Source organism: Cyprinodon tularosa, unplaced genomic scaffold, assembly GCF_016077235.1.
Source record: "Cyprinodon tularosa strain WSP-4 unplaced genomic scaffold, ASM1607723v1 ctg428, whole genome shotgun sequence".
NCBI classification, from domain to species: Eukaryota; Metazoa; Chordata; class Actinopteri; order Cyprinodontiformes; family Cyprinodontidae; genus Cyprinodon; species Cyprinodon tularosa.
The window spans coordinates 269073-286758 of NW_024039150.1; the positions used below are offsets into that span (position 1 = coordinate 269073).

General features: G+C 38.6%; 1 protein-coding gene across 1 annotated transcript in view; it reads right to left on the minus strand.

Moving 5' to 3' along the window:
* bean1 (brain expressed, associated with NEDD4, 1) overlaps positions 1–17686 on the minus strand; it is a 77362-nt gene that overhangs the window by 41555 nt on the left and 18121 nt on the right. Inside the window, exon 2 of the mRNA XM_038299386.1 lies at positions 15834–15953. Coding sequence (XP_038155314.1) covers positions 15834–15858 — 25 coding nt within the window. The 5' untranslated portion in view covers positions 15859–15953. The remainder of the gene's footprint in view (positions 1–15833; positions 15954–17686) is intronic.

Consider the following 17686-nt stretch of genomic DNA (forward strand, 5'->3'; position numbering starts at 1 on the left):
TGGCGGTGTCTCTGGATGGATTGTACGGTCGCCGCCATTTCGTAGGCCGGATCTCACTGAACTCTGTGTTAAGCTGCAGTCCCGGTTAGAAGCGATGCCGAAGTACAGGGCCACGCACAGTAGCCTCGGAGGGAATGCTGCCAGTTACCTCCAACCCCGAGGAAGCAAACGGACCGTTCACGGAATTGTAATTTTTAGATACGCATGTGTTTGGATACGCGTTGTATATAGTTGTGTGTGTCTTAATAAAGCTCTTTCTTTGCATAAAGAGCTTCCTGGCAAATGTTCATTTCCTGTATAAATACCTTCATGTCCTTGATGGTAGCATAATAATTGTGTAGTAGTGTAGGATAACATAAATACACAGCATATGAATGAATAAATATATGAATGAATAAATATATATAAATTTATATGTAAATATATATATATATGCCAACCAATCACGAATGACTTTACTTGTTTAAAAAGAAATGGTTCCGTCCAATACTCAGTAAGAAAATTAAAGCCTGGCGTGGCCACGTATGGTTTTGCTGCCAATCACGAGCGATTTCACTTGTTTGAGAATAGTGGTTTCAGCCAATATTGAGTAGGTTATTCAAGCCAGACCTGGCCAGCCGCGCGGGTTTGCTGCATTCATATGCTAATTAGGGCCATTAGTACAGCTGATCGCTCTCCACATACGTCAGAGTCCGTTTCCGACAATTTGTGGCACTGACAAACGCGGACAAGCGCGGATAGCAAATTGTCGGAAACTGACGAAAATCAGGGAGATCTGCGGGAGTTTACGGGGACGAAAATCTCACTTTTCATGCAGTGACTGAATTAGTTTGTTTGCTGAATTCAAAAAATGTATCAAAGTATTTTTTGGATTTTTTTAAACAGAGGTGCGCCTCATGCCAATTCATTTACATTTGGTAATGATCCAGATCATGTAGCAGTTTTAGCTGCAGGTGTAAGTCACAATTTGGTGCAAAATGTGCTGCTTGGCAGAGGTCTGTTTTCTCCAAGTTCTTTTCCAGTCTGTTATTTTTTTGGAGAAATTCTCAACAGTCTTGTTGTTGTGCAATGAAATATCTAAATAAAATCTTATTTGCCATTAGCCTGCTGAATATTGTATCAAATGGGGTTTAAAAAAAGTGCTGAATGCTGGAAACTGGAAATCATATGCCAGTCTTATGTTTACATTTGATCACTGCTGCACTTTAGAAATGGAAATGTCTTGAGAGCTGTACTGAACGGAATTTCGTTTTGTATACACTCTGTGTATACAAAGTGACAGTAAAGTCTAAACGCAAAATTGTCCAACTCTTGCCAGGATTCACACCGAGACAGGTTGCCTAAAGGACTCAGGTTTCCATTTATGAGTAGCATACCTTGCTGCTGCACCACTTCCAGTACTACACGCTGCACCATATCCTAGAATTGTTTGATAGTGGCCTTATATCTTCTTCTGTATGCCCTTATTTGTGTAATGCTGTGATGCGTGCAAACAGCATCTCAGCTTCCGTACATCATCGATCAGGTTTTTATGGCTCTTGAATTATAATCTTAAGTGATGCTCGGTTTGTCTTCATTCTCAGTTTATATGAACAATTTCAAATTAACCGCTTATTCCATCCTGCCTTTTTGTTACTGATATCAAACTGTTGCTGCGTTGTTCAATAATGTCAGCTATGACACTCAACCATCTGATTTTTTTAGCCTTTTTAGAACTTCCTCTCATATTCCTGCAGCTCCACCTTTGCATATTCTCTTTATTTTGCTGATTTCTTATCAGAAAGATCATGGCTTTTAAAATAAGTTTCCTTTCATCTCCACACATTTGAACCTAGCCACCTGTGGTGTGTATTAATTGTTTGTGGGCCCTGATGGCGGGCCAGTGAGATGGAACAGCCTTGGTATTTGCTAAGGCGGCGGCCCATGAAATCTGCCCGCACTTGCACACGCTTTCTATCCATTTAAATAAATCTTAATAAACGACCTCACACCGTGAGATTGGATGAGAGGGCATGCGGGTGGCCGGTCGGGTAGTCAAAGACAGACGGGTGGATGGGATGGGAGGTAAAGTGGCAGTAAATGCATTTTTTCCCTCCTATTTCCATAAGCATGGGAATGTGATGATGGATGGCTTGGCACTGGGAGGGAAAGGCATTGTGCATTTCTGATGGATGAAAAGATGATGTGAGCAGTGAAGTGGAACACAAGGAGATTCCATTTCAGATCTTTCCTCATCTGATGCAAAGGCTTGCTAGTGCTCTAATATGTAGATAGTGTTTAGCTTTTATCTCTAGAGGTGATGGGAGTGGTGGGGCATGAGGATACTGCTCACATGGGCAGGTATTTAATAGGTAACAGTGCTTTGCAAACTACTCATATATGTTTATGTTTTCTCACTTAAAAACACATTTAGTGTATTTTTCATTGATTGTGTTTGACAGATGATTACAACGCTGTCCTGCCTTTTTTGATATAACCTTGATTAAATCTAGATTTTTACGCAGCGATCCGCTACACTGAAATACACTAGCAAGAACCCTGCTAACGTATAAAAACTTTATGTACCGTTTTGTTGTAAACAAGTAAAACAAGAGAAACAATTATGTGTAAAAGAGATGAGAAGCATAATCCTCTTAAGTTGAATATATGCTGTTTTTGACAGGTCCTTTAAAGTATTAAAAAGATAAAAAATCAGATCAGAACAGGAAAAGGCAGGCTCAGAGATCCAGGAGTCCAAAGTCAGGTCAGGCAAGCAGATCAGAGTTCAGGTGGGAACAGGCAGGAATGGTGGTTGAGAGGCAGAAAAGATCAGGATCAGGAAATCAGAAACACTAAGGAACTCTAAACACATTCTCACCACTGGCTGGAGAGAACAAGAATAATCTGGCCCTGATGACTGGGAGCAAGCAGCTTAAATAGAGGCAGGAGCAGGTGGATCAGATGAGAGGTAATGAGAAACCGTCTAGAATTGGAGAGTTGAATGAAATGAGTAATTAAGCCAGTAATCAGTGCCAAGATCATGACAAGATGTAAAATTTTAACTTTTTTGTGAAGAATAAACAACAAGTGAGAAACAATAATAAGGTGGAACAAAATGTATTAGATATTTAACTTTTTGAACAAAAGAAAACTTAAGAGTTATTACCCCCTTTACTTTCACTACAGCAAACTCCCTCCAGAAGTTCAGTGAGGATCTCTGAATGATCCAATGCTGACCTAAATGACTGATGATGATAAATAGAATCCACCTGGTCTCTGTATAAATCTATAAAGTCTCCATATAAATCCGCCTGCTTTGTGATAGTCTCAGAGGTCTGTTTGAATGCAGAGAGCATCATGAAGAGCAAGAAACACACTAGGCAGGTCCCAGACACTGTTGTGGAGAAGTTTAAAGCCAGACAAACAAAAAGATTTCCCAAGCTTTAAACATCCCGAGGAGCATTGTGCAATGATAATATTAAAATGGAAGGAGTATCTGATCACTGTGAATCTACAAAGACCTGGGCGTCCCTCTAAACTTTCAGCTCAAACAAAGAAAAGACAGATCAGAGATGCACCCAAAGGCCCTTGATCACTCTGGATGAACTGCAGAGATTTATAGCTGAGGTGGGAGACTCTGTCCATAGGAAAACATGCAGTCGTATACTGCCCTTTATGGAAAAAAGCTATTTCTCAAAGATATCCATAAAAAAGTCTTGTTTATAGTTTGCCACAAGCCACCTGGGAGACCCAGCAAACATGTGGAAGAAGGAGCTCTGGTCAGATGAAACCAAAATCAAACTTTTTGGGAACAATGCAAAATGTTGGGTTTGGCATAAAAGCAACACAGTTCATCACCCTGAACACACCATCCCCACCGTCAAACATGGTGGTGCCAGCATAATTAATTTTGCATTCCCATATTTCCAGTATTTTGCCTGCTCAAACTTTCCGGTCATTTGCCACATTTGAGGCTTCAAACATGAAGATGTAAAGTTGTAATTCTTTGTAAAGAATCAACAGCTAGTTGGACCCAATCAGGAAGTGGAATGAAATTTATTGGATATTTCTTTCTTTATTTATTTATTGGATATCAACTTTTTTTAAGAAGTAAAAAACTTTCCCAAAGCATTGTATAAGATCTTAATATAACATACCTGCCAAACATTTTCACAAGTATCTCCAGATCAGGCAGTACGTAAAACGAAAGACTGGATCTCGGGAATTACCAGTTACACGCTTGAAAAAAACTTACTGTACTGCGAGCAGCATGGACTCTTTAGATTCTATCCTGAGTTACAGGCTCTGACAGTAGACAAATTGACACACTTTAAAATATGCTGCTTAAGGTAGCATTTGATCCTGAGTCATGGGAGGAAATCCCAATACTGCCCTCTAGAATATTAATTTCTTATATTGAAAGCTGTTCAATATTCTACAAAATGTTTACTTATACCCTTATGTGTACCTTACAGTAATTACACTCCAGGTGTTCCTTCAGACTGTCCTAAATGCAACTACTGTATGCTAAGGAATCTAGATACCACTGTCTTTGGGAGTGTTAGAACATCAAGGAATTCTGGCAGGCAGTATGCACTGAAATCAGTTTGACAAGACAGACAGTCCTACTTAATCTGCTCATGTGCCTACTGGGTCTTATAAAGACCATGTAAGAGCTCACAAATGTATTCTACTGATTCTATTCTATTTAGTTTCTACTGATACCAGCTCAGAAGAATATTATGACCAAATGGGTCAGTTGTGATCCCTTTCAACTTAACCTTGCTTTGCAAGCTTGATTGTCACGAAATCCAAGTTTTCAGTCTCACAATTACTCAACCTTGAAAGAGTCCCGCTAATACGTCTGTCTCGTAACAACCAGTGAGTTGGACCAATGACATGCCAGCAGTGTTTTTTGGGGCAGGACATGTATGAATGACTACAGTCAAAAGGGTTTTGCCTGGGCATTACTAACGTGGCTACACTGGAGGTAAATTGCGATATTGCAATTGACACGGTTTTAGCTAAAATAGCAACAACCTCTTGTATAAAAATGGAGGAAAGAGAAGCACTTTGTGCATTTGTAAATGGGAAATGTCTCTGCTTTAATTCCAAAAGGATTTGGAAGAAAGTTTGATTTATCAGCTTACGAAGCGTCACGATTCACATCAGTATAAACCGGAGGTCTTCAACAGGGGGGTCCGTGACCCCCAGAGGGTCCACAGAGGTACTGCATAGGGGTTGCAAAAAGTTTCGGTTGATTAGACTTTATTTTTATCTTCCCCCCTGCAATTTTTTCCATTAATTGAAATGTCTTTAAATCCACATCAACATGAATTCAACGCACTGTAGTAAACAGATAAATGGAGGCAGAAGATGTCTTTCAGTCCTCAATGCACACATTCAGCGACACACAGGAGCTCTTTCAAGCTGGACACCGTTTCATTCACAACACCTGTCCCATCAACCAGGAATCAGAATCAGAAATACTCTAATAATCTCAGGGTGAAATTACTTTCATTACCAGTGTTGGGCACGTTACTTTGAAAAAGTAATTAGTTATAGTTACTAGTTACTTCTCCCAAAAAGTAACTGAGTTACTAACTGAGTTATTCCACAATAAAAGTAACTAGTTACTAGTAAAAGTAACTATTGCGTTATTTTTGTGTTTCTTGCCCCCGTAACCCTCACCACCCAGCCCCCACCTTCTCGCCGTGTGTTTCCAAAGCCAGCTGAATAGAGCGGACGACAAAGACAAGAACCTGCAGAGAGTTTAGCATTTATTGCAACTCAACGTAAATGACATCAGGGGGGAACGCCATGTGAAGTTTTTTAACAGGGCATTCAGATCTGGTGAATATATGAAATTAATAACTGGGGATGTCTAATTCTGAAATCCTGTGTGTTTGGGTTGTTATAGATACTGCAGCATCTATCTATCATCTATCTATCTAGATGTATACTCTGTGTGTGACATAAAATATGGATCTCCATCCCTGCCACAAAGGCCATCAAATAATGTTTAAAATAAAAAATACAGTAGGTTGAGAAGGCAGAGTATCCATCCATCCATCCATCCATCCATCCATCCATCCATCCATCCATCCATCCATCCATCCATCCATCCATCCATCCATCCATCCATCCATCCATCCATCCATCCATCCATCCATCCATCCATCCATCCATCCATCCATCCATCCATCCAGATTTCTCCCTTTCTCCATATAGGCTATAATTTGGTCGTTCACGCTCTCCATAGTTCTCCACAGTGCGACTGTTGCCCGCCTTTAGCGAGCATGCGCGTTTCCTGTCGCTTGCGCGGTGAATCGTGTCGCCTGCGCTGTGCGGAGATGCAGGGGAAACCGTATGTGATGGGGAAACGCAGCTCGACGTAACACCGGTATTTCCATCTGGAAAACGCTGTTTTGCTGCTGGAGTCATCCTCACTCTCCATCTCTCTGTGTGTGCTGTACGTTAACACCCACCAGCAGAAACACCCACCTACCCAACTGACGGACAGAAACTCACTATACATCAGCCATTCTCATCCTCCCCTCTCTCATGACAAGGCGCGAACGAGTCCTGTCATGAAAAAAGGTTAATTGTGCGACCTGAGTAACGCGCAGTAACGGGGTGTCTGCAGTGGTAACTGCGTTATAGTTACAGTCAAAGTAATTAGTTAGATTGCGCATTACTAAAACAAGGTAACGGCATTAGTAACTTAGTTACTTTTAACGCCGTTAGTCCCATCACTGTTCATTGCATTACTCCATCTGTAATAGAGTGACTATAGGACCAGTTTGATGGAACACATTTTCATACTTTATATATAATCTGGGGGTCCTCTCTTCATCTCGCCATCAGTTTGGGGGTCCTTGGCTTGGAAAATGTTGTAGCCCTTTGGTTTAAACAACACAAGAAAATACATTCTTGCTTAAAATAAAAAGACTAATAGATTTAAAAGAAATGATAACCAGTGAAATTGTTGGCTGGAGGATGAAGTAAACTAGGACAGATGTTGGTGTAACAGACAGATGTGGGTTCTGAAGGCATAACCTTGAACATGTGGTCATATGATACAGCATCCAGCTGAGGGGCTGTTTGTTGGGAATATAGCCACAGTTTAACGCATAATGGAAATACGAAAATATCCTGTAAGGTAACCTCTACTGGTGAGTTCACAATCAACTAGGGAGATTTATTAGCTTTGATGAGGGGGGAAAAAGTAGTTGTAACATGCTTTTAAACAAGAAGTAACCAAGTATTTTGTTTTTTGCATTGTTATGCTGACCGCTCTGCTAGAAAAGAGAGATCATGGCTTAGATCTAGAGTTTGTGTCCTAAACAGTTTCTGGATCAGCTTCTCCAATTGGTTGGTCCTCAGCATCAAGCTTTGGTGTCTGCTGCATTCAATTAAAGGGTTAGGTAGAGGAAATAGGGGAGAGATTATGCTACAAGCATTTAGAAATACCCTTTATTCATGTTTAAATACTATGCAAAATCTAGACTCTAGATGTGCAATACTGCTGGAGATGTACCCCAAAAGACCTGCAAGTATGTTAAAGGGTATTCTACAAATTATTAAAGTCATGCATACACTGTGCGTTATTTTCAATCATTGTACACAGCTATAGCTCAAACTATATGATAAAACAGCAGTGTTTAAAAGTTCACAGCTCATGACGCATGTTCTCACACTGTGGGGCCGGACGCTCTGATGCGACCTTACCACGGCCGACTGAATTTCAAATATGTTTTATTTTCTCCTTACCTCACGATTCCTGATCGGGAGGTGGTTGTGAGAGGCTGACCGCCCCTCGTTACCCCTTGTACACTACATGATGCACGATCAGGCTGAAGGTCGGCCTGATCAAAAATTTCTCACACCACTGCAGAATCGGCCCGAAAAGGGCAAAAATTCGTGCAGTGTATGCCCGACTTAAGGGGTGCTAAACACTTATATATTTTTTTCTTTCAATATATTTTTTTCCATTTTCCCAAATCTAGATACGGAAACCTGCTGAGAACCAACCCACCAACTAATTCTGTACTGGAAGACCCTCTGGTTTGTTCTAGGGCTGCAACTAACGATTATTTTGAAAATCGATGAATCGGACGATTATTTTTTCGATTAATCGATGAATCGGACACAAAATATTTTTTTTATATTAACCTCTTTATTCCAAAATAAACATTTTAGACAGAACAAGCAAGCACACAAGTACAGGTTTCTCATTAACTGTACTGGTGCTATATGAAAAATAAATGTTTGTGTTAAAACTATGCAAACTTACATGAGAAATGTAGCTGTACATCCACAAAATATAGGGTACTTTGTTTCATAAAGCGCAAAAAAAGACATTTTTGTTTTTAAAAGCCCCTAAGGGGTTCAAACAATAGGCCCCCCCATTTCAACAAATGAGGTTTTTATAGACTAGAAGAGTTCTGCCTTTTAAGACAGGAAAGTATAGCAGTTAAAGTTGCTACTTAAGAAAATACTTAACCATAGAGATAAAAATAGCCCTGTGATTCAAATTATAAATTGTATTTGGAATAAAAATGAGAGAACTAGGGGTGTTAAAAAAACACATCCTCCAAAGACAGATATTTACATGGGAATTTGGCAGATAATTAATTGACATATTACTGATCTTGCTGGATTTTATTCTGCTTTACTTCCATAAATTGCAGGATCTTCTTTACTTTCTTTGCCAGAAGATTTAAACTTTAAAAGCCTTGCCCTCATAATTTGCAAATTTATTTATTTATAAAGAAAATATAAACGCTGCTTAAGCTAATTCAAATGAAATTAAAAGTAAAATAAGAAGCCAACCTTATCACTGTCTGTAACCTACTAACAAGCTAAGGAAAGCATCAGATGAGCTATCTGAGAAACTAACGTTACGTTTCCCCACTTTAAAATGAAACAAACATGGTTACTCATCCTGCTGATCAGCTATCTTCACTGCCATTGAAGGCTCCAACGTGTTTTCTTTTCAGGTGCTGCGTCATAACAGTGGTGCTTCCGTGCCATGTTCATTTGTTTTTTACAAAAGTTGCATGTTACGACTTTTTTCACTTTACAAAGCGCAGGCTATTTTAATTATTGTGATCAATTTGCGCCGTCAATCCCGGGGCATGCGCGCTTCATTTGCAGTCTGGACGCTGAGGGTAAACTCCTCACTAAAATCCTGCGGCTCGGACTGCACGCTGAGAGGGATTCCTGTGGGAGAGGGAGAAAGGCGTTGGGATGGGGGAGGCGCCCCACGGCAGCAGCTGCCGCTGGAGGACAAGAGTAGGAACGATACATGCTTTCACGTAAGAGTCTCCAAAAGCCGCCAGTGACACCGTAAAAAGTCGCCAGATTTGTCGCTAGTCGCTTTTTAAAAAAATAGTCGCTGGAGGGGTCTGAAAAGTCGCTGAGTTGGCAACACTGCAACTGCGGCGCTGACTCGCTCCGCCATATTTTTTTTTCTTCCCCGGGATGACGGCGGCGGCGGATGACGCATTAATCGCGCGACACAACTAATCGATGATTAAATTCGCTTTTAACGCTTTTAAACGTCGATTTTTATCGATTTTATCGATTCGTTGTTGCAGCCCTAGTTTGTTCACTCTCCTATCGCATAATTAAGGAATGGACTCGATTGCTCAGTGACAACGACTGTGTGATTGCATAAATGAGTCATCATCGTACCAAAAGTGGGGCAATGTCACTTATTTACAGACTACTTCAAATAAACTAAGATGGGACCAACTTTTCTATCTATATTTCTGATCCAGAAGTTGTTTAAATTAGTATTTTTTTGTTTGGCAGAATTTTAAAAATAAGGCGAATGAGAGCCTGAAAAAGCCATCTGATCTTTATTATGCATTTTAACTGCAAGAGAACAAAAGGGTTTGGTTAAATTTATATAACTGACACACCTTAAGCGATAAAGCCATGCTTATTACCTATTCTTAATGTAAAAGAATGGAAACCTGAGTTACCTGAGTGAGCGAATTATTTGATTCTAGTGATTCAGTCGACTGAAGAACTGAAAGAACTACGATTCCCATCAATGCTGTGTAAAACTGGTTGAAACGTAAGCAATCACCCTGTTCTTCGAAAACACCATACGTAGTTTAATAGGCTATGACGCCATTGACATGCATATACTGAAGGCTAACTAGAACAAAAAAAGTGAAAAATATTCCCTGACATCCTCACTGACAGATGTGACTGTTTTTGCTGATGGCAGAGGACTTTCTGACCTTCTCTGTCCAGCAGAGCATAAACCTTCCTCAGGCAACAAACTAGCAGCCATGTGTTTAATTATGAGTCCCCTCTCCTCCCTAAAAGAAGTGATTTGAAAAAGGATTGAGGTTCCCATCCCGGATTTGACTCTGAGTGCCCATGCATTTCTTTAGTCCCAACTCTACAGACACCATTTTTTATGTATTTCTTTATTTTCTTTAACATAATAATCACCTTTATTGCCAGACAAGGTGAGAAAATGCAGAAACCAGAATTTTTAATTAGTAGTGTTGCACCGATACCGATAACAGTATCGGGCCCCGTCCAATACTGTTATCGGGCCACATCAACCAATCAGAGAAGCTGATCTGGGAGCTGGCAGGGTGACAGAAACAGCGCTGCTGATGCAGAGCGCTATGATCACTCCCCTGAAACAGCTTATTAACGCCTAAATTAACTTAAAATGCCAAAATCTGCCAGCAAAACATGTTTGCTTTTATTATCCTGGTCCCTGCAGTTTAGATTATGTACATGAAAAACGCTAACATCAACCTCCATAACTGCCTTTGTTACAGGCAAAGTAAGGATAGGAAGCTACACCCAACACGAATCAGTCCCATTTTTGACCCGCGCAGCTGGAGCAGCAAAGACGCTTCAGCTGCACGTCAGAACTAAACTTGTACAAGCATAAAAAATGAATCAGCTTGCGTGTTGTTGCTGCTGTTGCTGCTTGCGGTGTGAACGTAGCATAACAATAGCTTTGATAATGTTTACGTGCGCATCCATCAACTCTGCAGCTACATCTGAAAGCTTTAGCAGCTGTCGCTCCCATTTCAGCGAACACCAACACTGATACTGTATTGAACCTTCTATTCCATTCTTATCCCTCATGGTATCAAATACTTGTTTGCATTTTTTTAATACTGGATCTTGGACTTTTCTTCATTAATTCCACACTTCACTTCAAGGTGGAGCTGGATTAGCTGTGATATGCTATTTCCTTGTTTACCCCCTGCGCATACTTGCAGTATTTTACCTCCTTTGTTATTGTAGATATACACAAGGCCACTGGCGCCTCCAGAAATCTTTACATAATGACCAGATGGGGCACAAAGAAAAAAGAAATCACAAAGACTTAAGTAAACACCTACTCATATCTTGTTTTATTGTGGGATTTTTAATATTACGTTATTGTCTGTGCATAATGGGATGAAATGCAAAACTGAAGCAACTACTATATACACTGGCAGAAGGTATGACCAGTGGCCACCCTATGCAATGCCATGGCCACTCCCTGGTGGCGCCACTGCACAAGGGGCTTTATTTACTAAAAAACCGAGTGTAAACAAAAAAAAAAAAAAAAACAAATAAATCACCAGTAGTTCACAGTAGTCTTTCAAAAAAACTTTGTATGAAACCAGAGATAGTAACTGTTGAGTAAATTTCAAAAATATGTACCTTTAAATGCCTGTTAGAGCTTAGACAAATTTGTTGTTGTTGATATAAAGGTGTATGATTTTGTCAGATGGGTAGATGATACCGCAATAAATTGATTACAGACTTGTGAACTGAATTAAAGGGAAATCATATATAGTGTTACTATCATATATTCTAATCAATTCAATATTCTATAATTTTGATGATATACACATCTGTTTTTTACCCGCTAAACCATAGAGGTGTTTTGACCATAGTAATATACTGGTTTAGGATAGTTCATGTGTTTTATACATGGTATTAATTCTATTTAATTCATTTTTGTTTCCCATACAATATGCTGTGAAGGATGCATCATCTCTGTGTTACTAACAAACTTTTACATAATGAAGCTGCTGCTGTAATTTTCTGTTTATGCAAACCATGGAAAAAAATATATATATCCCAAAATTTCAAGACGTCATTTGACTTTCTTTTTTTTTTTTTTTCCCAGTTTGATGCTTTTGGCCCCAAAACTGCTATTATCAAAGAACTACATAGGGATCTGTAAAATGTCAGCCGCCACAATACAACCACAGGAAGTTTTCTGGAGGCATATCTATAGAAGCAGCCATCCCAAAGCATTTTATCAGTCTATTCACTCTGTTCCTTTATTCATCGTTTTTTCTCTCTTTTCTGGAAGGGAAGCACTGTTGGTAGAGGTCTAAAACACCCTGGAGGGGATGGAGAGATTTCAGGTGTCAGGGGAAAGAGAGGAAGTGTCAGAGAGGGATGTGAATAATAGATCAGACAGTGAATAGAGATAGAGTAAAAAGTCAGGAGGAAAGAATGGGGAGACTTTAAAGGTGGAAAAGAGGACTCTGCAAAAGTCTAAAAGAGAAGATGCTTAAGTGATTTGTAAGATGAGGGAAGGGTAGATCATTTACTGGAAGGGCAATCGTGATACGAAAACACAACATCTGTCCATCATCCCAGTCGTCCATCTGTCCCTCCCTCCTCCCCTGCCTCTTTCTTGCCCACAGCAGTCAGGAGTTGTTGCATAAGCCCCTGATTCATCTTTTATTGAGACTTCTGTCGACTATAAATGTCTCCCCTGTTCTGTGGAGTTACAAAAAAAAATCTGAATCCGGTAAAAATAAACTTCTAAAACCTAAAACAAGAAATTATGCTGTAATGTGGGAGGTTACAGCCTCATGTCATCTTAAAAAAATATTAGAAAAATTATACCTGACCTTTACTGTATAAATATTTATCTTTTAAGTTTTAGTTACAGTGCCTCATTAAGTATACATATTCATATTATAACCACAGATTTGGAGGCTTCTTCTCTTTTTAAATGGTTTTTCATATCTGAGAAATAGGAGAATTTTACTCAACCCAATTGTTGGATGCCATAAATAAAATCCAGTGCAAACTATTTAAAATGTGACCACAGTATAACTGCAGCTGTTCTGAGAAGGCCTCAGTAGCTGGAGAACCGCAAGATCAAACATCATCATGATGACCATGGAACACAGCAGAAAGGTCAGGGGCGAACGCTAATAATAAAGATAACATCTCTGGTGAGACATGGTGATAGCAGCATCATGTTGCTTTTCTTCAGAAGGGACATAGAAACTAGTCAGGACTAGGTATGTAAAAGGCTTGACTTATAGTAATTATTGAATAAAGGTTTAATATAGTGATAATTGTTGCACTCATTAATTAAAAACTGCTTGAAAGGAATTTGTGTGTTACTAGCTGCGTCTCAATTCGCAGGTTGCTTCCTTCAAAGGACCCAGCCTACCCAGCCTTCGGAGGACCCAGCCTTCGGAGGCTGCTCCGGAGGATCCTCAGCCATTGGTAAATGGGATGGTCTAGCCTTTGGAGCGCTTCCTGGTTGCGGCACGACGTCATCACGTCTACCCCAAAAACAGCGCCAAACAAACACCGACAGCTCGAGAAATCCGGAAAGAAACAACAAAAACAAAAAAATGGATATGGAAATTTTTATTTATTATTTTTTTATTATTATATACTTGTTATTGGAGGAGGAGAGTCGGTCATGACAGCAGCAAATCCGGTGACGGATTTTTCTCAGGCTGGCAGTGCGCAGTGGAGAGGTAACATTTATCTGTTATTATTTTCCCCCACAGAGGCCTGCTAATGATCATAATATACCAGTTATTAAACAAACGTTTGTCAACAGATTGACCAATATGTTTAGATATCAAATTTTATATTTAATTGTTAGACTTTATATAAGTTTATGTTTGTTTCTATGTTATATTTTTAGTAGCACCCACTAGGGGGCACTACTTCTCATTCTTAAGCGACGCCTCATTGGTATTTATGAGAGAAGTACTTCAAGGGCAAAGGCCTGCCATAGCAGAAACATGAATCTGTCCAGTCTGCAAAGGGATGCAGAATACACTTTATGAGGTTCTGTTTGTAAATTTAAACACTCCATAGGTATCACCTAAATAGCCCCCATTTAATCTTGCTGTATGGCAGAGTAGCATCGACTTCTTTAGTGGGCTCAGAAGGACGGGATGTAATAACTGAAAAGTTGAGGCCATTACACAAAACATCTGTAAGCTGACATAAACAGACATGCTAGCAATAGGGACAGTTGATGCAGAAGGGTTTTTTAGTTTGATGCACTGCATAGAGCCAAGTTTTAACATTCCTCTGAAAGAAACCACCTTTTTAAAAGAGCTGCTAAAAGCAGAAAGTCTCTCCTAGCACTGGTTGTTGGATTACACTAAAACAGAAAGCTGCATCACAGTTAGTATCCACATTTCCATGTGGCAAATAGTCTGACAGCATGTCAGTGCGACATGCCCTCTTTTTAATTCTAGTTTTTCACATATGATTTTTTGTTCAGTCACCCAATAGTTTTTTTTATCCAATAAATAAGTTAAAAAAAATGTCTAATAAATTTTTTTGGTTAATCAGTAAGCATCACACACAGTTGGCATAATAAATCTAAAATATAATGATGTACAACTTTATTTATGAATTCAGCACATTGTAAAAAAAAAAAAAAAAAAAAAAAAAAAACCAAAACAAAACAGAATTTGGGGAAAATGGCAGCTTATTAATTAATATTTAGTCCATGGATTGAATCAATCAACTTTAGATGAATTAATTAAACGATAACTTGCATCCCTAGTTAGAACTATTATAATACTGGATAATAACTGAAAACTGATTGAGGCTGCAAAAAATAAGATTGCGATTGAGGTTCAGCTTGCTAGAGAACGATCACTATAAACAGCCAGCTGGAGCTGGAAGGTTTAGTATGCTGTAAGGTCACTGTTAATTAAAATAATTCACAGGTTTCAGACTTTTGTAGATGTAAGTCAACAAACGTGAAGAAATGTCTTTGATTTTTTCCCTGTCAATTCATACATACAAACAACATCAGATAATTTACTTGTAAAAATACAATTTTTGTAGTTAAAACCCTGTAGCAATACAAGTAAGAACCACAAATTTACAAAGCTAGAGCTTTTTTCTGCATTTATAATATAGAATTTTGAAAAGAAGAACAGGCAAAGCTTTTAGTTTCTAGAAAAATGGTAGCAACAATCTCCCCCAAAGGACTTGCAGCTGTTGTTGCAGAAACAGATGGTGCTGCAAAGCACAGAAAGTAGAGGAGATCTGTGTTTTGTTGTCACAGGTGTTGGTTGTCAAACTATTTTTATCTAAATCTGAATAGAATCAATTGCATTGATTTAATGTTGTGATTTAATTACCTATATTCTCTATTTGACTTTGACCTTTATAAATAAATCAAAACTCTTTTAAGTTTAAGTACAGATTTACCTACAATTTTATATTTGTCATTATAAATAAACAGTAAAAAATATTGTTGCAGAAATAATACTTTATTGCTCTGTTTTTTCACCTTAGGTCGTTTAGGATCTGCAACGTTTGACATGAAATTGCTTTTAAACTAGAACCATTGCCCTTAAATGTTGTTTCCTACAACATTTGCCTGATGAGGCTGTCTGTCGCCTTCCTCCAACGTTAAATGAATCACAGTGAGTGTCATTCAGAAAAAAAAACAACAACCCACACATAAAACTTCTCAGAATCATAGCGGAAATCATACCTCCTGTAACACCAGGAGACAAATTAATGCAAAAAAAAAAAAATTAATTAAGGAGGAGGAGATCCGTGTTGCTCCCTACCTGAGCAGATCAATTTCATCAGCATGAACCTCCTTCACTGTGTTTCCTCTTGCAGCATCTCAACAGGCAGGGAGCCAACTGGAACTGCTCTCGGCCACAGCACTGCCTTTGTATGCGTGACTGAGGGGACAGCAAAAGAGAGAGAGACAGAGGAGGAAAAAAAGGGAAAGGGGATCAGTGGCACATTGGGGACAAAACAAAAAAGTGAGGTGCAGGCCTAGAGGCGGCACACAAAGACATCAAACAGCAGGTGGATCGACAGCAAATGAGAGCAACAAATGAAACAAAAGTGAGAGGAAGCTGTGCTGTTTCTCACAGAGGGAGGAAGCACAAGACAGATGCAGGAGTCACACACCCAAGCCTGGTTGTTTATAAAGCCCCAGGCTCTGTGTGGGTGTGTGTGTGTGTGTGTGTGTGTGTGTGTGTGTGTGTGTGTGTGTGGGTGTGTGTGAGAGAGAGAGGAGGTCCAGTGGTCGCCTACACCTCTGTGATCGTGTGTGTGTTCATTGCTCTTTCCGGAACATGGCCAAAGGGTTGAAATGTTCCCATCGATTCCTCAAACACGGACACATCTGATCTTGTTTTACTAGCAGGGAGCAACGCTTGAGGTTATTACTACAACTATTACAACTTAAAGGTAGAGGCAGGAATTATCATTGCAAACATAAAACCTTCCACACAAATAATGATTTTAAACCTATTAATACAGCATATTTTTTTACAGTTTCCTTTTAAGATATACCCCTTTTCTGTCTTTCAAGCTTTGTTTTTATTCTATCATTATTTTTACCCTATTATATCAGGCTTGTTCATTTATTTATGTAGGCTTGCAGAGCGCTTTGGATACTGTAAAATAAATCATCTAATCTGTTATACATACATAGTCATTTTATATGTCATGTTATATCATTTACAGGATATTTTTTAAATTTATAAAATCTGGAGTAAAATGATAGAATATAAAATATTCAATATTAGTTATAATAGATTATTTGATTAATGAAAATGAGAGCGTACACTACACTCAATTATAATACAATTATTATGTTTATTATAATTATCATGTTTAATATTTATATGAAAATCAATAAAGCAATTGGGTGTTTTATAACTTGATTTCTTTATTTATCTTTTGGCCTGGAAATGCAATTTATCTCGTTTCCTGTTTAAGCACTGAGAAAAAGGCTTATAAAATGTATTTGAGATATGTTTTTGACACACTGAAGATAAATGGATTTAAACTTTTACACAATTTTTGTTTTGCTTTTAATGTCTACTTGTAGTCAAAAATTAGAGCAAACTATAGTTGGATCTTTGTTATGGTGCAATTCCTAGCTTCTGTAGTCATTTGGACATTGATCACCATATAGGTAGGTTCTGTTTAGCGCTTGTCTTAATACTATGATGAACAGAAAATATATTGTAATAATTACAGTTAAATTAATTACCCTCCTAGTAAATTTCTCATTCAATATGAATGTGTAGGAGTGTCTATTTCGATATGAACAGATCTTATATTGTTTTGTTTCTTCAGTAGATTCTACTGTAAGATTCCCATTTTCACATTGCTTATGCTGGTCAGCTAACTGTTTTATGGACGCCTCCATCTTTTTCATAACCTGTCCTCCCACTAAACTCTACTCAAACAGAATACATTTAAAAAAATTTTCATGAAGTAAGAGGGTTTTGGTGAAGACAGAGAGATAAAATAGAAAAGGAAGAACTTTATTGTTTCATGGAGGGAAAGCCTGGTGTTTCAATGGCAAAACAAGTAGAAACAGCAAGGCAAGTTTATCTGTATAGCAAATTACAATAAAATGTGAAGTATATGAAAGAAAAAAAAAAGGTGAAAG